The following is a 25,377-nucleotide window of genomic DNA, read 5'->3' on the forward strand; positions in this document are numbered from 1 at the left end:
CCATATTTTTAATTTTCATTTCTTTTTTTGGCTTTGAGTTGCAGTTCCAACGTGGAGCAAATGTTTAACAATGATTGATAATTGTTTTTTAAACTAAATGAATATGTCGTGTATGTTAACTTAGTGTACTCGTGAGTGCCTAACAATTAGTCAAAGATTTAAATAAGCAATAAATAAAAGCTTAAGACAACAAATTATTGCTTTCGTTTAGCATAAATAACAATTATGATATGACTAACGAAAACAAATAAACAAAAAAGTATTTGTCTTTTTTTAATAAACAATATCAACTGACGACACAACTCGCTGGTTCCGTTTCCGTTTCCCTTTCCTGTTCCTTACAGCTGCTTATGGGCTGACAATGTATTCGGGATTCACATAGGAGAAGCCAACAAATTCCGATTGATCCAGATTCATCATAAACACCTTATCCGTGGGTGTCAAGTCTGTTTTCTCTGATGTGAATTGCTTATCAAAATTGGACACATCCTTGCGGTGTTTCTGTGCGGCAGGACTCAATGGTAAGTGAACGATTCTTTTACTTTATATGTTAAATAACTTACAATTTTCGGCTTGAACGGCGGCTGCACCTCACGATTTTCTATCTTCTCCCAGTCGATGCGCCGGAAAAATGGATGCAAACGCACATCCTCCTCGCCGGAGGCGCCACAACCTAAACGCTTGTTGGGCTGCTTGGTCAGGAACTGCGGCAAAGAGAAGGTAAGTAAATAAATAAATTAGGCTTTGCTCAACTTACGCCCTTGCACGCCTCCTTGGCCTCCTTGCTGAGACTCTTGGGATAGGATACATTATGATCGGTTATGGCCGCAAACAACTCCTCCTCATCCTCTCCATCGAAGGGCGGCTGACCCACTAGCATCTCATAGAGCAGCACACCATAGGCCCACCAATCCACAGACTTGCCGTACGGCTGATAGAGTATTATCTGTGAATAGACCAAGATTAGATAGGTTCCTTAAATTCTGCTCTTTGACTCTGACCTCTGGCGCTATGTAGTCCGGTGTGCCGCAGAATGTTTTGGTCGTCTTCTCGCCCATGATGTTCTCCTTGCACATGCCAAAGTCAGCAATTTTGACATGCCCATCGGCATCGAGGAGCACATTGTCTAGCTTCAGATCCCGATACAAAATGCCCTTGGCATGGAGAAAGAAAAGTCCTGCCGCAATTTCCGCAGCATAAAATCTGGACGCGAGCAAAAGCATATTCTATAAGATATCTTCAGAATTGGCCGCGAAATGCTTAACAACTTACACGGCTACTGGCTCCTTGAACTTGCCAAATTGTTGTATTTGAAACATTAAATCGCCGCCGTTCACATACTCCATGACAAAGAACAGGCGATCCTGTGCGAGTAGAGACTATGCTAATTAATCAACTTAAATGATTACGTATACGCACCATGGTCTGAAAGCAGGAATGCAGCTGGACAAGAAACGGCGGCTTCTCGCCCAACGCCAGTACACGCTTCTCAATCATGGTGCACTCGACATCGTCGTCCTGTATAATCACATCCTTTTTGAGTATCTTAATTGCATACAGCTCCTCGCTGCCCTTGCGCTCCGCCAGCAGCACCTGCACATGCACATGCCGCAAAAGTTTCACAAGTTCAACTTTAATTCGGGTCAAATTCTGTCAATTTACCTTGCCAAAGGAGCCCTTGCCCAGCACTTTAATAAAATTAAAGTCTGTGGCACGTATCATGTCCTTTTTGGACTGTGAATGTGTGTGTGTATCGCAGCGCATCATCGGCTGTTTCCGCTGCGAGGGCTTCTGTTTCAGCTTGAGCAAATCCTGCTGATCATCCGCACAGGGCACATTGTAATATTCACCCTCATCCTGTGTCAACAGCTTGAACCAACCATTGGTGGGATTCTTGATAATCTCCGAAATGCCAAACGACAAGGCGCCCATAAAATCATTGCGTGAGGTTCGATCCCAGTCCCACACCTCGATCAATATGCGTCGATCCTTGTCCTCCGGCTTGAGATCGCTGCAAAAATCAAGCTTTTGAGTGTCGCAAAAGAAAACTTGTAGACAATCTATTTATCCTACTAGCTAATGGTTTCATTCCACACGGGATTGAGGCACGCCTTTATGGTGCGCGTCTTCTTCTTGGACTGGTCCTTGTCATCGGGTATCAGCTTGACCTTCACATACGGATCGCTCAGTCCATTGGGGTCCATGGGTATGAGATTTCGTCCCTCCTTGACTGCAATCATAACGTGACCATAAGAATTTGTATATGTATTTTCTGCAACAGTCAGCCAGCAGCTGGCAAATTGTGCAAGCGCAAAATTCTATAAAATATGCCAACGCATTATCCTGGCCCATTGTTATTGTTCACGTGCTTCTTTGCTTCTTTTACCTCATGCCTGTCGTCTCCACTGCCGTCTGCTTCAGCTGGCTTAACATATTTTTATCACGCTTTTGTTTAGCAACTGCATTTTAGTATTCATTATGTGGCATATTGTGTGGAGAGTTTTCTTCATAATGAATTAATGCAAATCATAAGCAATTTGCCAGCGTCTCAGCTGTGGGACAAAAGCAGCCCCAGGGCAATGCGAGGCTTGAATACTAAATAATTTCTGTTCAGATTTCGAATTTAAAGAGTACAGGATAGTAAATAAATCTAAATCTTGCCTTTTGCTCTTTAAGGCACCCGTGAAGGGACAATTAAGTGTTGGAAAATTATAAAAAGTGTCAAAATCCCAGATGGAATTTGGATGAAATTTAGCTATGCTTACAGTAATATCTATATGGTTGGAAAATATGTGAAAATAACAAAGTCAATAGAGGCTAAACTATATTTCCTGAAATAATCTCTGTTTGCAGTTATAAGTATAGTGTTGGAAAGTATGTTAATATAACAAAACTAAGAGGGCCTAAAACAAATTAAAAGAAAGCTATGTTCACAGCTACAAGAATAGAGTTGTAAAATTTGTGAAAATAACAAAATCAACAGGTTATTGAAATAGGTTAACAACGGGGATTTCTCGCATTAAAGGCTTAGTGTTGAAACACGTTACAGATGGAAATATTATATTTTAGTACTTTAAGTCTGGAATAAAGAGGTGTAACATGTAAGCCAAGTCAGAATTATAATACTTCACAGTTGCCGTTGGAAGGAAACAGTCCGAAATTTAAAATTTTAGGCATCTTGTTAGTGAAAAAACTTTGCAACTGCTTTCCATAATTTTTTATTCTATTTCTTTTATATCTTCTCGTTTGTAAACTTCTGCGCAAGGTGGAGGCTTATGGTATACTTGGTGGGCGACGCAATTGGTTAAAACTTAAGCGCTTTACAGTCGTATTTCAGCTAGGGCGGTGGAGTGAAGTGTGGTTGGGGGTCTCGCCAACAAGTTGGCAACAACTTAAGAGCTTGGTCGTAATACGCTTAGAATTGGGTGCATTACTCGTACTTACTGTGCACGGTGAGCAGATGCTCTTTGACATTTATCTCGAGATAGATGCGTCCCCGTCGCTCCGTATGATCGCAGCCGCACAAGCTGGGCACGTTCTCCTTGCAGCGTGCATGTACGTTCATATCGCATGCTAAATAAGGTTGAATGTATATGTATTCGTTGCCAGGTCGTAGGTCACGTAGTGGAATAAAGATAAGTCGCTTGTTAGTGGCCACTTGGCAAACATTGAAATAGATGGTCAGCTCGGGCGGGAGAAAGTTACAGAGAATAGATTGAAAGTGATTTCTTTAGCTGTTGGCGGTGCTACAGGAATAGCAACAGGAGGCTGATATATACGCACACACACACACGCTCGCACATATATATACACACACGCGCACAGGACACGCGACAGGACACGCATACAAAGTGAGTTTTGATATAGCTCAAGTACTTACCCCACAATCCATAAGCCCATTGAATACGAAAGTGAGGAAAAGAACATATTTCCTCGGCATGCCGAAGCCTAAAATACTCTTGCGGAAGTTTGTGTATGTAAGGAATATAAATACGAGAGGCTAGGAACTAGACTAGCAGACAGACAGACAGATATATCTAAATCGCCTGTTAATACTGATGAATATATCTACTCCTTAGGTTCAAATATGTCTGCTTCGCGGGAAAACTAATATACCCGCTGCATGGAGAATAAATAAAAAATTGTCGCCTACTTCGTTGGGAAACATCTGCGCCCGGTTATCAATCAGCGCGGCAATCCAATAAACTCATCCGCCTCGTTTTGCCAAATGCCAAATGCGTTGCCTCCTATCCTTTTGCTACGCCCACAAAGAACGCCTCTTGGGCAATACAAAATCAACGCCAATTTGTGTTGTCGACTGCAATTGCAATCAATTTGGCAGCGGCCAAAACGGGTCAATGGGAAAAAACTGTTGCACAGTTTGGGGCGCACATGTCGCAGGCATATGCACAGGATATACACACAGGCCAGAGTTGCCCAACAGGGTTGCACTGGGCAGTACTCGAAATGCATTCAATTGGAAATAATTGCAAATGGAATTGTAATTCATTTTGCACTTGCAAAGCGTGTGTTCAATTCGTAAATAGAATTTTTAAAATTCACTGAAACATGGTGCAATCGATAAGGAAAGGCGGCTTTTTTGACTGAGCTAAACGGAATATTAATCAAATTGGCATCTTTTTTAAGTAGTTTTGGAAGTATTCGTTAAACGAACAGTTCCAGGGACTAAGAGGACTCTTCAAACTCATCTTATTTGGGTAAGTGCTAACAATTCCTTATCATTTTCTTATATGCCTCAAGAAATTCACTTGAAGAAGTCTCAAGATTCATTCGAAGAAGTCTTTACCCTTACTATGAATTTAACTATATCATATACCATTAACTATTTAAATATCTAAGAACAATTTATTAACATTAAACAATTACAAATATAGAACATTTTCATGGGAAGCTATTCATTTGGATTTTTTGAGACTTATAAGAGACGAACGAAAATAGGTGCAGCAAAACATTTTATAAAAAGGAATTTTAGCTCTTCTCTTGTTTTGGGTAATCTACTAACTAATCGAAAGCATCTATAATAAAATAATTGATAAAATTATTGTAGTCGTGAATCAAAATCAAAGCTTCAATTTATGAAAACGTAAAATGCGCTTAAATAAATAAAGGGGAAATAAAGTCTAAATTGGGGTACAGGGTATTTGCGATTCGATAACTTCACTATCCACCCTCTAAACCTGCTCATGATGTTAACTGAAATTGACCAGCTCATCGCTCATTATCATCATGTTCATCCACATATGTGTATCGCTATGATTGTCAGGCCTTTCGGTCCTGGGGCGCTGCATCATTGGCTGATTTCATGGCATTTTCTCGCTTTTTTGTTGTGTTTTTCTATTTATTTTCCTTTCGCTTTCTTTGGCCGCTTTTGCTCATGTGTAAAATTACTTCGGACATCGCTCACAGCCCACACCCGCTGCGAAAAGTATGCGCTATTGGGCGCCTGCATCGACGTCATTTGGCTGTTGAGGCGCACGTGGCGTATACGTATTTTCATTTTCATTTTTTTCTGTTGCGAAACTTTCGCTTGTTGCTTGCGCCGCATGGAAAAAGTAATCATTTTTTGATGTCCACAAGCTTACTAGGGCGTTGGGGCGTGGCAGGCTGGTCAGTTGGGCAGTCTGTGTGTTGTGTTTAATGAAAATATGAAAGAGTTGTTTTTTTCGTCTTCCTTGCGGCACACAACAAAAAACACAACGTCAAATAACAAAAAGGAAATATAAAAAGGTTTTCCCCTAGCGTGCCACATTTCGTGGAGCAAAAAAACAACGGCAAGCAACTGTGCGTGTCTTTGTATGTGGCCCAGTTTTGCATTTGCCGCTTTTTTGCGTAAAATTATTTATTTATATAGCCTCATATGCAGGCTATATATATATATTTTAATACCCTATGAGTGCTGTTAATAGGGCATGTAAAATTGAGCTATGTAAAAAATATAATTACAATAAAAATACACAAATTTCAACTTCAATTCGGCTTGATTGAGAATTTGCTGTCGTTATTCACATAGCTTTGTTTGAAAACTTTTTACAGGGTATGCTGCTATTGAGTTTATGCCTGAAAGACTTCATTCTTTTTCTCGTTATTGCATATTTGGGCAGCAGTTTTTTGTGTGCCTTCCGATGAGTTTAAAGTTGCCCGCTTTGCTGGTCTGAATAACAGGCCAAATAATCTTGTTTCCACAAATATTCCATAGTTGTTTTAAGTATTTACGTAATTTGTGGCTTTGCTAGTTCATAAGGTTTGCAGCATCTGTTTTGCAAGTCTTAAAATATCCCGAATCTGCGCCCAATCTAAGTCTATTTTAATATTTGATTCTACTTTGTTCATGCTCTAAATGAATTGTGCTCATAAATTTTCTTCCATTCATAATACAAGACTTTTCTTTCAATCTCTCTTTTCTAGTCGAATTTTTGATTAGAATTAAATTTTTAATCGAATTCTAATTTTAGTTCATATAAATTGCCATCTTAAAGCCTTGTTAATGTTAACTGAGCTCCGCAAAAGTATTTTAGCCAGATTTTAAACTCGTATTTACTTGTCAAAACCTTGTCAATTGCCTTATGTGTGTTGCTTGGGAACGTCATGTGCTTTCTAGCTTGTTTGATTAATCAATTTTCCAATCGTTTGTAATAATTCAATTATTGTGATATCTTTTTGTTTGTGAAAATATCCTGTATGGGAACCATGTGATATATGCTCAATAATTCAGAAGCACAAATGAGGCAAAACCAAAAACACAATTGCAATAGAACTGTAAACGTTATAAAGCTGGGTGAAATAACATGCATGCACACACACACATACACAAGCACATATGCACAAAATTGGCGCTCGATAATGACAGTCACACACACAGACACACACACACACACACACGCACTTCCGGCAACGGCTACGGCTTATTGTTGGAGAATTTTCTGTTGCCACATTTACATTTCCATTTGCAATCTGTTTGCTTGGGACTGTTTTCAATATGTGTGTGTGTATGTGTATATGTGGAGTGGTCTGTTTATCTATTGTTATTGTTGTTGTAGTTGTTGTCGCTGTGGTTCTACTTGTTTGCCTGGCCGGGGCAATGAGGCGTAAGTAAATTATTTGTTTGCCAAGGGGCCATGCCGGATATTAAGGCAACAATTTGCGCTGTCTAACAAATGATTCGGAAAATTGTGTAGTTTTATCTTCTTTCTTTTTCTTTGTTGTTGTTTTTTGCGGCAAGCCAAAAATTATTCAAACCAAAAGGACAACAAAACTAAGTAATATAATTAACATTCAAATGCCGCAATTTGCGATGCGGCGTTTAAACAAATATTGTTGATATGATTAGCGGGGCAATACGAACTCTCGCAGGCAGCTGTAAATTCTAGTGACAACAACAAAAGCAATTTACAACAAGCTGCTAAGGTGCAAGCAAACATTAGAAAGGGGCATGGCACGGTGAAAGGGCGTCAACGTGTCAACAACAAGCGCAACGGCGACAACAACAATAGCATCAACAGAAACTCAAGTGCGTCACACCCACAAACACAACGCACACTGCACACGCAATACACACACACACAGCACACACACCCAACAACGTGACAAGTGCACACTTGAGTCGGAACAAAGCGCTGCTAATTGTAAATTGCAACAATCCAAAAATGCGAACTCAACCAACAGACGAGACGTTTGCTTAGATGCTAAAGGAGATGCTGGGCTAGCTTTGAAATTAATAAACAAAAAAATAATACAATAAAAAACAAGAGGTTCTAGTCGGGTGCTCCCGACTAGGGGATACCCTGAACCCACTTCTTCCAACATCAAATGCATATATATATTTTAAATCACAAGCTATATGTCAAGTTTGGTGACTCTAGCTCTATTATTTACCAAAATTGCCCAAAAAACAGGATATCGATATCGATTTTTATCGATTGCTTGGAAACGGAGTAAGTTATCGATTATCGGAAACAAACTCGATCTGCGCGGGAACTAGGAGCATCTACATCTAAAATTCTCTAGTCTCTAGATCTTATAGGTTCTGAGATCCTTGCGTACATACGGACGGACGGACGGACGGACAGACGGACAAGGCTAGATCGACTCGGCTATTGATGCTGATCAAGAATATATACACTTTATGGGGTCGGAGAAGCTTTCTTCTGCCTGTTACATACATTTGGATTTTGCACAAATACAATATACCCTTAGCCCCATTCTTAATGGGTTCAGGGTATAAATAAAATTCCAAAAGCACAAATATTTCCGTAAAATAATGAAATTAATAATTAAACAAAAGTAATAAAAGAAATAATATACGTATTTAAATACAAATAAGCTTAAATAAAGCTGAAGTAATTTTAAAATAGTAAAAGCAAAAATTTGTTGCTTAAAATAACATGAATAAAACATTACACTTTACAAAAAAAAAAAACAAATATTGAGAAACTTTAAACAAAAATACTTTAAACAAGAAAATAAATAAGCTTAAATAATGAAAACTAAAAACAAATTGTCCACGTATTAGAAAAAATTAACGTAATGAAGATAAACCAAGGAATAATTATAAAAAAAAAAACGAACAAATAATTGCATAAAATAAGATAAAATATTAAAAATTATTAATTTGAAATAATTTGTTAATAATTAAAATAGTTTTTTTAATTTAAATTTAAATTTTAAAATAATTTATATTAGTTAATTTAATTTTTCAAATTAGTTTAATTTTTTTATTAAAAATTGAATTAAATCAAACAATTGTCTCATAACAATTTTTATGATTATTTTATTTTATTTATAATTTAATTTACAATCAAACAAAATAAAATTACATTTTAAGATTAGTTAAAATGCTTTTTTTATTGAAAAATTATCGTAAAACTTAAAATAAATTTAAAGTTATTATAATTTTATTTAAGGTAAAAAAAAACGAAAATCATAAAATTCTCAATCTTATTTTAAGCAAATGTTTGTTCAAATAATTCTTTCTAATACGCGCGCATCTCTAGTCAAAACACTCACATACACATACACACACATACACACTAGAGTGAGCGTGAGAGAGCCAAAAAGAAAGAGAGAGAGAATGTCTCTTTTCGGACATACAGTTGGACATTACCTCGACACTTGAGACCCTTGTGCGTGATGCCGTGCAAGAGCGAGCCGCAATGATCGCAAAACATCGGCGATAGGAAGGCAACGTTGTGCCATTTGTGTGGCATCTGGTGTGCCTGAGAATTGGAACAGTTGGAGAGAGCTAATGGAAAATTAACGCAGGTTTTTCGCTATGAACGCGTACATTTAACTCTAAAGCAATGCATAAATTACGATTAACAAACAACTAACAGCCAAAAATAAAAAGAAAACATCACGAGTTTAAAAAAAAACGTGGATGACTTTAAAGAAAAAAACGCCAGATTAATTGCGTTCATTTTCCGCATGTTAAAAAAGACAAACACCAAAGCAAAAATTGTTTAAATATATAGAGAGATGGGAGTATAGAAGAGCTGGAGCATGGAAGAGTTGGTGTCGTTGGTTATGGATATCGGTTGTTGGTTTCTGGTTATGGGTTATGGGTTTCTGTGCTTTGTGGAGCTGGCTAATGTGCTGTGCAAACGTCCACTTGGAACAGGGTGCAATAGGTTTCCATAAAGAAAAATACAGCAACTTGTTCAGTTGCATAGCAAAGTATTCCAAAAAATTCCTGTTAAAAGTTTAGTTTTCAATTAAAGGGATTTATGCCTAAAATAAAAGAATTTTGCCAAACAAGTGGACAGCTCTGTTGTGCTTAACTAAGCTTAGAATACGCTTTAATAGCCTTTTGTTTTTCTGCTCCATTGCGTACAAAAATAACAATTTATATATTCTCCGTGTTTTTTTATTATTTTTTATTTTGCCCGCCTCTGTCGAAGGCTGAAACCCACAAATGCCAAACAACAGACAATTGTTGCCTAATCCGTTCTAAGAAGCAGCAGCCACATAAACAAATGGCACACACAGCCGTGTGTGTACACACACAGCACAGCACATTTTAATGTGCATAGAAAGACGATGTCAAACACACACACACACACACAGAGGAGAAAAGCCTGCTTATACCCTGTAGTACCGTTGGTAATAGATACTATGTACTATAGAGTACTCAGTTCAATTACAACGACTACAAGGACTTATACCCTGTGCTTCGCTTAAGAAGTGGGTATACCTACTAAAGGGAAAATGTATTGTTTCATTGAGCAAGTAGTTCGTAAGGTACTAGAAAACGAGCTGTAGATTCTATTATATTTACAATATAAAAATGGAAATGCCTGCTTATACCCTACAGCTACTGAAAAGAGCGGGCATATTTTGTTTGGACAGCGAACTGACGCCTCACTCCATAAATCATGCTTCTAAAAACAGAGTACCTTATAAATACAGAGAACATGTATATACAGTTACTGGTTACAAATATTTAAAGGAATCTGCTAAAGCTGAGCTACAGGGTATATTATAGAAGATCAACGTATAGAAAAAGAAGTGTGCTAGAGCACTGCAACTTGTTTTAGAAATTCCTAAAACAACCTTCGTGTAATACCCAGACAAGTTGCCGCACTTATAGAGTATTTACAGGGTGTATGTTCGTGTATACCTCAAACACATGTGACTGAATCTTATTATTTTGAACTGGCAATGTCAGTGCCTTGAACTCATCAGCCCCAAAGAAGCACACACGTGTTTTGTTGTGTTGCCTGTTTTTTGTTTTTTTGTTTATTTTTTTGTATATCGTTGTTTTTCTTCGTTTTCTTTCAAAGCGGCTCCTTAAAAGTGGGCAAGGACATTTGATATTATTATGCGCATGCATGAGCATCAAGGAGCGCATTTTTGGGCCATTTGTTGTTGTTGTCTGTGAGTCTTACAAGGCTCAACAGCTTGCAGCAATGCTCAGTCGACTATCTCGCTGGCTCGACAAACAAAATGGAGCCGATCCAAGTGCAAAGCTCAAAGCGCCAAAGCACACACACATCCACACACCCATAAACACACACAGACGACCACAAAAGGGTATTTGTGCGAGGGTTCTGCTTGGGGTGTTTGTGTGCTGTGGCTGTCCTTGCTGCGGCTGGCAGGGCCGCACACACAAAAAAGTGTTGCATACTTTGGCGGGCGCCCAAGGCTGTGCGTCTGTATAGTGTTTAGCGTGTATTTGCTTTTGCACTAAATGCATTTGTATGCGAGTTGTTTGAAGGTAAAACTCAATTGCCAATGGCTCTGCTGTCAGCCTTGGGTATAAAGTTGCTCCACAGCGACAGCGACAGGTGGCATTTGGGTCTAAACGGGAGTTGTACGCTTTAATAGCAGTTCACCATTTTGGCTAAAACGTGCAGTTACAGTACACGAATGATGTACGGAAACACAGCAAACAGAGGAAACGAGGGAGAGAGAGAGAAAGAAATGCGTCCAACAACATTTTTCCATTAGAATTCCCAAATGGTTTTGGACAAAAATGTGTGTTACGGCTTTGCTGGAGTAAGCAATTGTATTGTAATAATACGAATATTTAGAGGAGGGTTTTCAAAATATTTACTTAAATGATTTTCAAATCTATCTTAAGAATCAGCTTATTAGTTATAATAAATTCTACGTTTATGTCCCAGTTTTATATATTCATTAATTTATTGAATCGTTCACTTAAACAAACTATTTCCGCAGACCTTTAAAGTAGGATTTTATGCTCGTAAACACGTGCTGTTATTTATGTATTTGGGTTGTGCCGGAAATAAGCCAAATTATCAGCTCGCAACATGCCTGATTATGTGGCATCAACTGTGCTGAGTCCTCATTTAGTTATTTATTGCATGTTGCACGGGTCACTTTTCAGTTGCGTCACGTAGGCCTCACACACGACTTGCTGTCATATTTAGCACAATTTCGTATTTTTATTTTATTCATTTTTTAGATAACATTTCACTGGGCGGGGCAGCTGCTCATTTGCCACGTGCCAGGCGAGTTTTTTTTTTCCAAAGTGAAATAAAATAAATTTATTTGCAACAATTTATCACGCGTCGTTTTTTTTTTTTGACATTTTCTGTTGTCACTTCACAAATTTGCCGCCTGTTTATTGCGCGCCTCAGCCTGCCACACACACAAGGTGTGTCCCCCCTGCCCGCTCCCGTCTGCTGGGCCTGTGCTCTATCTACCTATCGCCCGCTTTATATCTTTGCCTAGCAGCAATTTTCCAACTCCAGTTTTAAGCACTTATTTTGCAGTAATTCAAGGATGCTACGCAGCACACACACATACACACCTACACCCACACACTCACACACATATAAGTATGCGCATATTAAGAATTGATGTCCTGATAACATGGCCGAGAGTTTTTGTCGTAGTGTTGGGATTGCATTTATAAATTGCCATGTCATTTATTATGACAGCGGGCATGATAAGGGGCGTGCCAGTGTTATAGGCATGTCACACACACACATACACACACTGGCACACAACTAGAGTCGCACTCGGCTCAGTTGGCAGATGAGGCAAAACCAATCAAGCAAATCAAACAGCGTGGTGCAAACTAGATTCGTTTTCAATTTCCGCTCGGCAAACGTACACAAATTAACACACACACCTGAGTGTGTGTGTAGCCAATAAAATGCACAAGTTTACCTGGCCCCAAACAATGAGCATGATTTTTCATAGCTGTAGCCCAAACTTTTGGGACCTGCATTCAATATGATTAAATTGGAAATTATTGCGAAATAGCAAACTTGGCAACAAATTGCATAAGAAAGTACAAAAGCAATTGGCAATAGGTAACCGAAATTTTAATACCCTTGTAGGAATGCAAGTGTATATATAAGCACCTGCGAATAAGGATCTGTTCGCAAGGAAGATCTGTTCAAAACAGTAGACTGATGTTAGCCTGTTTTGCCAAGATCTTATTATTGAAAGCCAGCTTTATGATAACTAGAAGAGCTTAAACAGTTTATGTACCACTGTGCGAAAGAAGAAAAGGGAAAGGAAAGAGAAAATGGACTCAATGCTGCCCTTAGATGTAGAATAAATATGATAGTCATACTTTTCGAGATTTCTTTAATATTATTTGTCATTTTTTTTTATCACATTATTTTTGTATTTTAATTTTATTTATTTATTAATTTTTTCTATATTTTTCGTTATTTTTCAATAATATTTATATAATATATGTTTTTCATTTAATTCTTAATTTTTTGTTTTTCTCTAATTTGATTTATATAATATTTATGTTTATTTGATTGTATTTAATTATTTATTGCTTTTATTATTTATTTTTTTTTAATATACATTTTTTTTTATTTTACTTATTTATTTATTATTTATATCTCTTTCATTTACTTATTTTATTATTATTTGTATTTTTTATTTAGTTCATTATTTTTACATTTATTTATTTATTTCTTATGTTATTTATTTATTATTTTTATTTGATTTAGTTATATATTTTTTGCAAATTTTTTCATTTATTTATTTATTTTTTTAAAATGTTGTTTAATAATTTATCAAGCTATAATTTATTTATTATATATAGCTATATCTTTTCGAATACTCGTCTCTTTTAATGCGTCACACGTTTCGTGACAAAGCCGCATTACCTCCCCGCAGTTGTTAAGCATGTACAAATAGAAAAAAAAATAGAAAAAAGAATAAAAGCAAGGACCAACAGGTGCTGGGCATTCGACCGTTGATAAATTGATTGCTATATTTATCAAACTGTCGCCTTTCTGTCTGCCGTAATAAAATATATATTTGATCCGATTTGCAACAACAATGCCACAAATCGTACAACTTGCATGGCGTCAATTCAGAAACTTCGCCCTCAAAGCGGTTGTCAACGCGCTTGTCTGCAATCACAGGAGCAATTCAAATGCTCACAAAGGCAACACTTGAGCACTTGGATTCTATTACAGCAACACACACCCACACTCACACCCACACAAACATTACCTTCGTTGTGGGGTTGGGCATGATTGATAAAATTGCGCGCATTGTTAGCTGCCGTCTTTGGGACCGGGAAGCCGCATAGTTGCCTTTCTCCTTTTACCGAATTATCGAGCACGTGTCGCAAATGTAGTTAAAATTATGATGTGAAGTGCCATACAATTTGCATAGCTTCCATACATCGCCACACACGCACACACAACCATAATTTCCGCTTACATTTCTCACGCGTTGATTAACAGAAGAAGAAAAACACACCATCCGCCCCCGCTAAATAGTTGCCATGACATCTTTAAGTTTCTTTTACAGTTTTTCCTCATCGATTTTCCCGCCTCAAGTTTGAGTCGACTGAGTGCACACACACCCGCACACACACACACACACACACACACACAATACCTAACATGAGGGCACTTGCCAAGGTTCCGACAGCATTTGACTTTGGCTGCGCAAATTATCATTAGTAGACTGTTTGGGGTCTAGAAGTGCTCTCCTATTGTTTTGGGTGGCTCTCCATTGTTGGTTAGCAGAACAGGTAACGTTTATTGGCACTTTAGTGGCAAACCCTCTTAAATATCAAAATCGTTTTCAATAACTGGGCAATGCACTTAGTTCTCCAGAGAATTTCATTTTACAATGTTTGGCATAAGTGTTTGAGTCAAGGTTTCAAACGTGCTTTGCAACGAATTCAATTCGAACCTGAATCGTCGATCCTTAACTTTATTTCGAAAATCCAAAGCGCTTGATAAAACGTTTACGAATGAAATTAAAAGAGATGGAGAGAGAGATAGAGATCGCACCAAGAGAACACACTTTAAAACAGCCCATTGAAAAAACTTTAGTTATTTCCCTCGGGCCACACACTCTCACAAACACCCACACACACACATAGCTGTGTAGCACCCAGTCCCTACCTCACCCACCCGCCCTCCCTCCCGCCCACACACATCTAAAAGCTGCCACAGACAAAGCACAATTGTTGTTGAGCTCTCTGAAAAGTTTTCGTTGAAACATTGCATTTATGCGGCCGAAAGTGCATTAAATATTTGCTCAGCAACAAAAGTAGCAGAAGAAGCAGGAGCAGCAGAATCTGCAGCTGCCCCCTCGGGGTTGGTAACCTCATTATGCGCCATGTTTGCCAGAATTTTGCATATTTTCATAATACTTTCACCAGATTCTGCTTAGCTTTTATCTGCAGCATAGCCGAGGGCCCGCATGCAGCCGCACAAACATTGAAATTTTAATTATATTACGGCTCAAAAACTCTATACAATTTAGATATAAGTATCGTATCCTATACAACTTGTACATTGTCCTGTGCATAATTATGCAAATTAATTGCCTGCTAGCAGTTGGCAGGGTGGTGGGGGGGGGTGGGGGCAGGGAGCTACATCTCTGGACACGTGCCAGCAGACAAAAAACAAACACTGCCAACTACAAACAATTACCACAAATTTACACACACACACAGAGAAAGCAGTTAGGTCAGGCTGGGTATTATAAATTTGATAGATATATACATGGGTAGTTGGGATTAGGCATTATATGTGGGCAGCTAAACAGTTAAGCTATACACAAATCTGTACAATATTTTAAATAATTAACTTTTAGGTCTGCAAGTTACTTAATTTATCGCACAAATTATTTTAAAATATATATGTGCACACACCACACACACACACATACCCTCACACGCGCGCACACACACACACATAGAGGGGGAAAGGTAAAATGTAGATAGTTTAAAAGGTTTGCAAGCAATTAGCGACAGCTCTAAAGGCCTAACAGCTGGTTAAAAGCGCGTTAACAGCGCATTAACAGAGCGGAAACTTAGCGATAGGATAGGTTAGAAAAGAGCAGCAAAGATTAAGAGAAAGTGAAAGAGAGTGAGAGAGTTGGAAACGGGTATGTAGATAGGTTAGACTGGGGTCTTGACTTTACCTGAACATTTTAGACCCTGATGGTAAATGCCATAGAGTAGAGAACCACAATGGTCACAGAACGTGGGTCCTGCGTATGTAAATGGTTCGAAATGGTGCTGAGTTTTTGGTGAGTCCTTCAATATTGTTTTGTTTGTTTTGTTTATCAATTTTAATGCGTGTAACGTGCCACAGTTTCGAGTAGTTTTTTTTTTAATATTTGGTTTTTGGTGAGCGATGTGATTTTGATAGATAATATTTTGTTTGGTACATGAAAATACAAAGTACAATTTATGGTAAATAAACAGAGAGCACGATGACAATAAAACATTGCTGAATGGACAATAAGCACAACTAACTTTAAGTCTAAATTTTGGTTAGTATTAAATATTTGTTGCTTGTTTTTATTTTATTTATTTTTTTTTTTTTAATTTGCATTCTACGTATTTATTAAGTTGCTTAACTTAACCAAAAGCTTTGATTATTTTTTGTGCAAACTTTCAGCATTCGCATGTGTGAATTTTGAGTTGGATTTTCTTTCAATTTTCCTTGAGTTACCTTGAGTTCGATTTATTTTTAACTTTTTTCACTAAATTATTACTCATTTTATATTTATTCAACACATTTTAGATTCCATCTTTTTCTATAGTCACTTTAAGTACTAAGTACTCTAAGTACTAACAATTTTTAAACATATTCAATTTTATTTCTATTCCATGTTTAATACAGTCAAACTTCATTGCAATTAAATAATTCACATGTTAAACTTCCGCTTAAACTTCATTGCAATTACATAAACCTCATGTTATATTACCCTCAAACTTCATTGCAATTAAATAAACCTCTTGCGAAATTCCCTTTATAATAAGCTCAGCTGCATTTACTGTACTTCAATTTTTTTGCTGTCATATAGAGTTAATCTTATTGTCATTAACATAAATAAACTCAGCCACGAGTTCATCTAAAATGTCACTGTTCTCAACGTCGTGACATCTAATTCGAGTTGTGGTTCTGCGCCTGTGACAAGTCTTAGCCGGGTCAGCAGGAGCTGCACAAATATGAAATTCATGGTATGCTAAAAAGTCTAAATGACATTTTGGTAAGCCAAAAGCCAAGCAGCTGACAGGAGCTTCAGGAGCCCAGCCATGACGGCAGAGTCGGGAATTTATTATTTTTTTTTTTTGAACGAAACCCCAAAATGACAGTTTAATTTGACAGTGCAACAAAACAAAATACCAAAAAGCGCTAGATGGATATAAAATGTGTTTACTTTCTTTAGGAACATAAGTTTATAAAAGAATTTGGTATTCGCACACATGAAAATGCTGTACAAAAGCAAACAACTTAAAGCTAAAACCTAGTAAGTAAGTTAAGCTTGGGTTTAGTAGAGTGTTATATATGGCGGCACTTACGGAATCAATGCCCTTATCCTTGCCGGGACATATAAAGGTGACGTATTCATGGCAACGCTTATGCACCACATAAGAGCAGACTGCAACGAGTTAAAAGTTATGTATAGTTCTCTCTAAGTATTTGTAATCGCACGTTCATTAACATACCTTGACACTGGAATCCCTGTTTGCCAAAGCCCCTGCAAAAAGCCAATGCGAAATTAGTTAGAAATTAGTTAAATTACACGCAAAATGCGGCGCCTGCTAATTTGCTCTAATTGAATTGCTGTTGTTTGACTTTTGTGTGAAAGTGTGTTGGTGTCTTTGTGTGTGTGTGTGTTTGAGGGTGTGTGTGCTAAGCACTTTGCATAAATATTTAATTTGCCCGCACAGCAAATACTTATTAATCAATATGCTAATTTTTGCCAGGCACTTGCCAGTCACCAGCCATAAAATTCAATCAATATAATTAATATAGAAAAGCAAATGGGTCGCTTAACAGGTCAAAGGTCAAGCTTTCCGGCCAAGCAGACAGAGACGGTTGCTTTGTGCTGTTGTGAGATGCATTTGAAACAATTTCTTATATTTTTACAATTTCCAGTTAAAAAATATATATATTTATATTTAAAAAGTTGAACAATCTACAGCATTTACTTATATATATGTTTTATAATTTTTTACATTTGATACGGCGCTTATTTATTTATTGCCCTTGTTTTTAATGTACTTTGGCAATTTCATAATCCAATATCCGCGGCAATTTAATTAATATTGAACTGTAAATTTGCCTTTTTGCGGCGCTCAATTTAATTATTTTACGAAGTATTTGCAACTGTCAATTAAATTTTAATCAAGTTTGTAAACAATTTTTATTTTAACATGTTAGATTAAAAATTGACAACAGAAATTTGCAATGCAAAATTAATGTTCGATACCAATCGATATCGAACTCTTGTTTTTTGAGAATGTCTTCGAAGCAAGAGGCCTACAATTTGGTATGTAGCCTCTTGTATAGTATACACACATTCAGAGTATTTCTCAGTTTAAAAATGTTCTCCAATTTCTTAAAAAATTGCAAAGTTGCGCATTTTTCGAGGCACAGTTTTGGGCTTTGTGATAAACGCACATTTGAATGTCATATTTATGCACTGAAAATTTCATCGCATACACATCGCATATTAAGCACCAAAGTTATTCAAGACTGCATTTCTTAAAGAGTTGAGCTTAAGGACAACCGCAGCGTATGCTGCGCAGCAAGCCGCTTGCGTGTGTGTGTGCGCTTATGCGTGTTTTTGTGCATGTATGAGTAGATGAATGCAGCTGAGCGCTGCGCTCAGGGTATCTACTCGTCTCGCAGGCCCGACTAAACAACTCTAACAGTTCTTCTTCCCACTTGTCACTGCGCCTGCAGGCATGTGTGTGTATATGTGTGTGTGTGTGTACGTGTGTGTGCTTTACTTATTTGTGTTGGCCACTTTTAAGCTTAAGCACAACGTCCCTGGGTCCAGTTAGCTGAGCTGGTTCGCTTGTAAAGGGGCTTATGTGGCGGGCGATGGCAAAGAGTGCCCGCATGAGTTAGGCATATTCCATAAGCCATAAATGCCTTGACCACAAGCCGCTTATCGACTGATCCCAGGCCTTAACCCGCCCCCTACAGCCCCATCCGCTAGCCTGCAAACAGATTGCACATGTGGCATATATATATATAAATATAATGGTATAAACTGTGTATATCGCATGCCCATTTTCTCCATTGCCGCTGTGTCCAGCGATTTGCATTCTTATGCACTGGCAGCGGGTATTTTAGGTTCAACCCGGAACATATGTATATTTTGGCTATAAATATGGATTTTGTAAGATATGCCACGATAAGCCACAAGCGTATTTCAACTTCGGCTTGGCGCAGCAAAGTTTATTCTTGGCAATTTTTGTTGCACAAACAATTAAACATTATTTTAAACGCATTATAAAATGATAATATTGCGGCTGCGTGGCAATTGATATTATCCGATTAGCCCGAAATGACAATTACACAAAATTTTCACAGCTTGTTTCCCGAGGCACATTTTTCAGTTTACATATTAATTAATTTCTATTTTAGTTTAATTACGAGTCGCTTGTTTGCTCATTTCAAATGTTTGTCAATGCGACAGTTTGTCAGTTGTTCATTTTTCAGTATGCGCGTTTTTGTTTGCGCATCAAATGAAGTGGAAAAGCAATTTCCATGCGCCGCGCCTGCAGTTATGCTACAATTTTTTTGATCAGCAGTTGCCTTGCCTGGTTTTCCCGCTGTCGCGCATTTTGTTTTTCCTGCATTTTTCAATTTTTAATTAAGCGCATTTCTGCAGCACGCAAACAAAAAGAAAACAACAACAAAAATGTGCGGCAAACAAAAAGAAAATAAACAAAGCGAAAAAAAAGAAGAAAATTGTTTGCAATCCGAGTTAATTTAACACGCAAGCAAAAACGTTAAAGTGCGCGCTAGAGATTTAAGATTGAGTTAAAAAGTTACGCAGATAAAACTTTACGAACTCGTGACTTGCATTTTAAATTAACCAAATGATTTAGAGCTAGGCATCTAAAAACAGGAAATTATGAAAATTTATGAAAAGTTATTAATATATTGTAAGTATAATTTTCGTCTCCATATTAACCTAGTCTGAGTAACAAAAAACGCATTTTCTTATGGACTGTCTTGAAGCTCTTGCTCGAAAAAAAAGGAATTTGTGGAACTGTAACGGAAATTTAAGAAAAGACATTGAACAAAACATTCCCATCAATAATATACATTTTGATTAGTATTTTAACATAAAATTATATCAAGAAAATTGCTGTAAAAGGAAAAACGCCTTGGGAAAAGCTTTACAAGTCATTAAACGCTGTCACAGCCTCAGAATGAAAGCTTTTACATTAATCAAGGCTTCATACCTTACATCAGAAGATCAAAAAGCTGTGATATCAATCGCAGCTTTACACTTTAAAAAACTCTATTAAAAGATTCAATTAGCTTTTGATCAGAAGCTCCTTATAATATTTTTGCTAAAACCGTTTGCGAAATATAAGCAAAACCATGCTAAAATTTAATTAACTAACTATTGACATGTTAAATATATTTTGCATTCAAAATTTAACATAAATCTAAAATAAAAAAATCATTTATTTATCTAAATCTTAAAAATTATGAAAGATTGAACCAGCACGTCGGTTTGATATCATAAAGCTCTTTATTTATTCAAATGCTGCTGCCTGCTTTCCACTTATCGAATATTTCCGTGCTTTCAGCTCGTGCCATTACAGTTTATTGTACGCAATCAATAAATGTGATAACATTTTTTGCTTCCTTTTTGGCATTTGCGTTATTTATATTACCCATGCATCAAATTTTCATTTGACATATTATTTTGCTTATCGCAGATAAAACCTAACAATTTATGAATTTGCTTTTAAATTTCACAAATGCAGTCGCTATCGGGAAAATTGCTGCAAACATTTTCATAAACAAATTGTTAGCAAACACTTTCGTTATCTGATTTGGTCAAAACATAAAACAGCCAACCGCCTCCACCTGCTGAGCCATAAAGAAACGTGTTAACCTGAGTGCATTTAGATGGGAATATACCTTGAGTGTATCAAAAATAAAAAGCAGCGTGCGGGAATTGGGAGTTGATATATTTTCAATACCCTGCATTGTATTAAGAGAAAGGATGTATAGTTGTATAGGTCATTGCTATCCATAAGATCTGAGAGTTTCTCTCTCATTGGAGATATAGGTTTGCTTAAGCCTTGTTTTACTTTAATGCCACTTTTAAGCCAATAAAATTTGTCAGATTTATGAGATCTAAAAGTTTCTGTCTCATTGGAGATATATCCTTAATAATGGGTATAATGCCATCCTTGAGCCATATAAATTGAATTTAAGTCGATGAATAAATAGGAAATTATTTTAAAATGTATTTTTCAAGCAGAACTGCGGCTTGCGTCGTGCGTGAAATAAGTGTGACCTCACGCTGCAGCAGCTCGAAGCTGGGTACAGGGTATCCACAAATCAGTCATACTCGACCCATCACTTTTTGTTTTATTTTTTTCATTTTTGTTGTTTTCTCGGCTCTGTTATGCAAATTTCGTGGCATAAACACGGCGGCAATTTTCACTTGATACACCCAAAACAGTTAGCCACCTGGGGGCGCACAGGCAAACGCCCCTACCCCCTCCCTGTACCACGTTGTCGCACCTGGCTTGCCTGCTGTGGCGCCTCATTTGGTTGCGTTGGCTACGTGCCTGCAACGCCTTTTGTGACGTGTGCACCCAAAGAGCCAACACTATTAATTAAAAAGCCGAAACGGGTCCCGAAACGAATCGCGAGTTGTAACTCAAGTTGTTAATTAGCTGCTGTTGGCCAAAAGAGGCGTACGCAATGTGGCCAATAGAACAGGCGACAACAGGCGGCAACAACAGCAGAGTATCTACGCATCTGTAAGTATCGCCAAATGTATCTTTCAGCTTGTCGCTGTTGTCGCTTTTGTTGTCTCAGTTTCACATGGCTCAGTTGCGTTTTGGGTCTGGCTTCTTTTTGGTCATAGTCAGATCGTTGAGCCGCATTTTAAGCAGCAATTAATTTAATTATTGGCTAAATGTTTTATGGCAATTAGCTAAGAGTCAGCGTCACGCCCCAAATGCTGGGCGACACACAGCCTCCCATAGACTTGTTGACATGTGCCCAGCTCTTCGGGAGCCCAACAGCCATTTTCCAATTAATTGTCTTGTCATTTTCATTGTGTGGCTTTTAACTGTCAGCGCAATGATTAGGCCTTTGACATTTGCAAACATTTTCGCAGCACATTGTGTATTTTAAATTTGAATTAATTAAACTGAAAGCCGAACTCTTGACAAACTGTTACCAAAGTTGTCGCCAAACTATGAATATTGTTTTCAATTCATTTAATTTTAATTAACTAACCGAATATTTAAATATGCATATTTACAATCAATTAGTTTTTCTTTTTGAGCATGTGGCAGGCTTTGAGAAATCCATGAAAATTTAATATTTAAATTCAAAGCCCCAGAAAAAGTGGAATGAAAAAGCCTTCAAAAGCACACAGCTATAGATCGCAAGATTTTATGTTAATCGAAGCTACAACAGGATCGAAAGCTTGTATGCCACTCAAAGCTTTACGCCTTACAGCTCCCGAACAAGACTTTAATAAGCTTTTGGGCAAAAGCTCTGGTGCTCTTACGTATTTATTTCAATATATTTTTGCTTAAACCCTTTGCGAATTATTAACTTATTAGCAATAGCTGAATTTAATGCTATTAAATCTTAATAAGATACTTTTGTATATTCCAATACCAGACCCATATGATATCTGAATGCGAAATAACAATGCGATACACTAGCAATATAAAATGTATATGCTCCATATATATATCGTAAGAAATACCTACAACCATGCGTATCCCGATTGATAGCCGCTGTAAGAACAAAACAATAATATTTTTATATAGAGTTGAGTGGCAACTTATTGGTTCACTGGCGGACTACGCAAATGTTTGCTAAGGTTTTGCGGTACCAATACGCTCTAAGCGGGGCGTCGAAAAATTATTATTATGAGCTGGAAGGGGAACTGAAACCTAATGCGCATGAGATTGGTTCATAATCCACAAGCCGAACGGAAGGGAAAGCGGGTAAGCAGGAAGATCCACAGGAAAGGTAACAGGAACCAAAATTGGAGCTGGGGTTGACCGAAAAATTTGTATTTCTTGTGTTTATTTTGTATGCATAACAATAGATTAGGCAAGATTTTGAGAACGGGCTTTACCTAAATTAAATATTACACTGGCAGGGCAGATTACAAGTTGTTGTGCCTGAAACCTTTTTATACGCTTGCAGTGGGTATTACGATTTGGCCATGAAATATGTGACACATGTGGAAGAAGTCCGCAGACCATATATATTCTTGAACCGTATCAATAACTGAGTTCATATATTCCCCAGAAAGTGGATGAATCTAAGCATAGATCAGGCTTTTTGGTACAGGCAGTATATAGTTGGCAGGTAGCTGGTTCGAATTTTTTTATGCTATATAAATGATATTATATCAACATTTATGAGCTTCCAAATTCAAATCGTATCGACATCAGCCAACTATATTATATAGGATCTTCTGTTGCATCGAAAATAAAGTATATGAATATTTGGCATATTTGGTAGGGCATTCAATCTTCGGCGATTCGATATCAATTATTCTCTCTTGCTGAGCTTTTCAACTGGATTCCATTGCAATGTCATTAGCTTGGCTTTAATGTGTGGCTGTTTTTGTTGTAGTTGCTGCCATTCGCCGCTCTGTCGATAGGCAAAATATCGATTGACGTAGGCTGCTTAGTTATGTCGCCGATTTTGCTGCCGCGGCGTAGACCCACAAGTGCGAACGCGTGCCGCGTGTGCCGCATAAAACATAAATTCGAAGAATATACCACAGTTCTCATTAATTTTAAAACAAGCAATAGCAAAAGGCACCTAAGCTCTCAAATTGGGAAAGTTTTAGTTTAAGCTGAGCGCCTCTTAAATGGAAAATGCTGGGCTCTATATGTTTGTTTTTTTTTTTCGGGGCTTTAGCGATAATATATATGTATATAAATGACAATATATGTGGAATAATGAAATTTTGAGCGCTGCAGAGTTTCTTACTTAAGTTTCAAAATAAAAGTTTTTGTTTACACATCAGCGTATTTTCAGAATTTTTAACTTAAAATATTAATTATATCAATTTTTTCTCTTTTCCTTGCCTAGAAATTTGTCGGTTGCTTCAGACTACGAACTGAGTAAAAAAGCTGATAAATTGGTGAGTCAATTTGAACATCTTAATATTTATTGTCACAAATCTCGAAGTTAAGGTTAAATTTTGTTTGTTTTTTTTTTACACATAAAAATTTTACTTCAGAAGAAATTTATTTATGCTCGAGGTCCAAGGCTTAGCTTATCAAAAACAAAACTGAAAAACTATTTTGTTTTAAATTAAAATTTTTCCGATATATAATAAATATATATAATACAAAATACAAAAAAAAAGTATTTATGTTGTTTACAGACTAATCCCCGACCTTGAGCCAACTATATAAAGATTTAAAAAATGGAAAGGTCGCCAAAAACAGAATAGTAATTCAAATATAAATTTATTTATTATTAGGAGCATAGTTTAAAAGGGGCTTTAAAATTATTTAGAAAGCTTTTCTATCAAATAATAGAAACGTTGAGTCCTAACTCCTTTGATTTAGAGACTTGAATTTAATAAATTATCTATTAATTTTTCCAATTTCGTCGAAAATGTTCGTTTCTATACTGAAACAGCATAAAAAAAAAACTTTTTTCAAGCTTTCTAAGCTGATCTCGCTTAGCTTAATTTGTTAGCAGTGATGCTTAAACCAGTTGGGAATTTTAAGAACATCGATTGTTTAAGCATTTTTAAGTTAGCCAATCTATTTCGCAACGTGCCCAAATACAGTTATATTTACTTAAAGCTGGTTAGTTAACTTACCAGATGAAATCCTTGCAATGAGAACAGAATGTGGGCTGCTTGAAGAAGCGTGCGATGAAGCAATGATCCTTGACATTGAAGACATTCTTCTTCTTGAGGGCTCCTTTGCGCAGACGCGACTTCATTTTGTTTTCGCCCACGGCCTCGCCCTCCGCACCCTGGCCCTGGCTCTGTTGGTCGCCATTGTTGTCGCTGCTGTTCTCTGACATGTTTTGTTGTTGCTTCGGTTGTTGTTGGATTTGTTGTTGCTGCTGCTGTTGTTATTGATGTTGTTGTTGCTTAGTTGTTGCACCTTACAAATTGGTGGTTTAATTTATTGTTGTTTTGGTTGACTCGTGGTTGTTGTTCTTTTTGTTGTTGCTTCATTTGATACACTTTAAGCTCTGTCTGGCTTCTTTTGCTGTTGCGTTTTCTTTCTTCTTTTATGGTTACGTATTTTTTTGGTTTTAGTTATTTAGTTGTTGTTGTTGGGTTTTCTCCTTTTTTATTATTGATTTTAAAATGACGGCCAAATTTACAAGCCAAAAACTGAAGATCGTATAAAGTAAATACAATATTATTGAATGGAAATTT

General features: G+C 37.1%; 1 protein-coding gene across 4 annotated transcripts; it reads right to left on the reverse strand.

Annotated features, from left to right (window-relative positions):
* On the reverse strand, nt 1–25,044 carry LOC115764538 (protein kinase C, brain isozyme). Of its 4 annotated transcripts, none has more exons than XM_030707648.1 (14): nt 24,805–25,013; nt 22,715–22,741; nt 17,441–17,472; nt 17,294–17,373; nt 15,904–16,018; nt 3,445–3,573; nt 2,074–2,230; nt 1,663–2,011; nt 1,420–1,593; nt 1,273–1,364; nt 1,002–1,203; nt 758–946; nt 564–704; nt 1–501 (listed from the first exon to the last, which is right to left on the reverse strand). In XM_030707648.1, exons 1-14 carry the CDS (start codon nt 25,011–25,013, stop codon nt 349–351), a joined length of 2,049 nt encoding a protein of 682 aa, XP_030563508.1. In that variant the 3' UTR covers nt 1–348. The 4 variants fall into 4 exon arrangements, with proteins under 4 accessions (XP_030563508.1, XP_030563509.1, XP_030563511.1 ...); XM_030707649.1 differs by lacking the exon at nt 15,904–16,018 and adding an exon at nt 9,122–9,233 and having other exon boundaries at nt 349–501; XM_030707651.1 differs by lacking the exons at nt 15,904–16,018; nt 22,715–22,741 and adding an exon at nt 9,122–9,233 and having other exon boundaries at nt 349–501; nt 24,805–25,044.
* Between the last annotated feature and the right edge of the window lie 333 nt (nt 25,045–25,377).

This window comes from Drosophila novamexicana, unplaced genomic scaffold (assembly GCF_003285875.2).
Source record: "Drosophila novamexicana strain 15010-1031.04,08,12 unplaced genomic scaffold, DnovRS2.1 tig00000858-arrow-arrow-pilon, whole genome shotgun sequence".
NCBI lineage: Eukaryota > Metazoa > Arthropoda > Insecta > Diptera > Drosophilidae > Drosophila > Drosophila novamexicana.

What these genes read in the sequence shown, in the direction of transcription:
- LOC115764538 (XM_030707648.1), bottom strand. Translation starts at nt 25,013, where the DNA reads ATGTCAGAGAACAGCAGCGACAACAATGGCGACCAACAGAGCCAGGGC. An exon ending in CAATCGGGATACGCATGGTT is followed by an intron (nt 17,473 to 22,714) that starts GTAGGTATTTCT and finishes GGCTTTTTGCAG; the next exon opens with GGGCTTTGGCAAACAGGGAT. An exon ending in TTCAAGGAGCCAGTAGCCGT is followed by an intron (nt 1,204 to 1,272) that starts GTAAGTTGTTAA and finishes GCTCGCGTCCAG; the next exon opens with ATTTTATGCTGCGGAAATTG.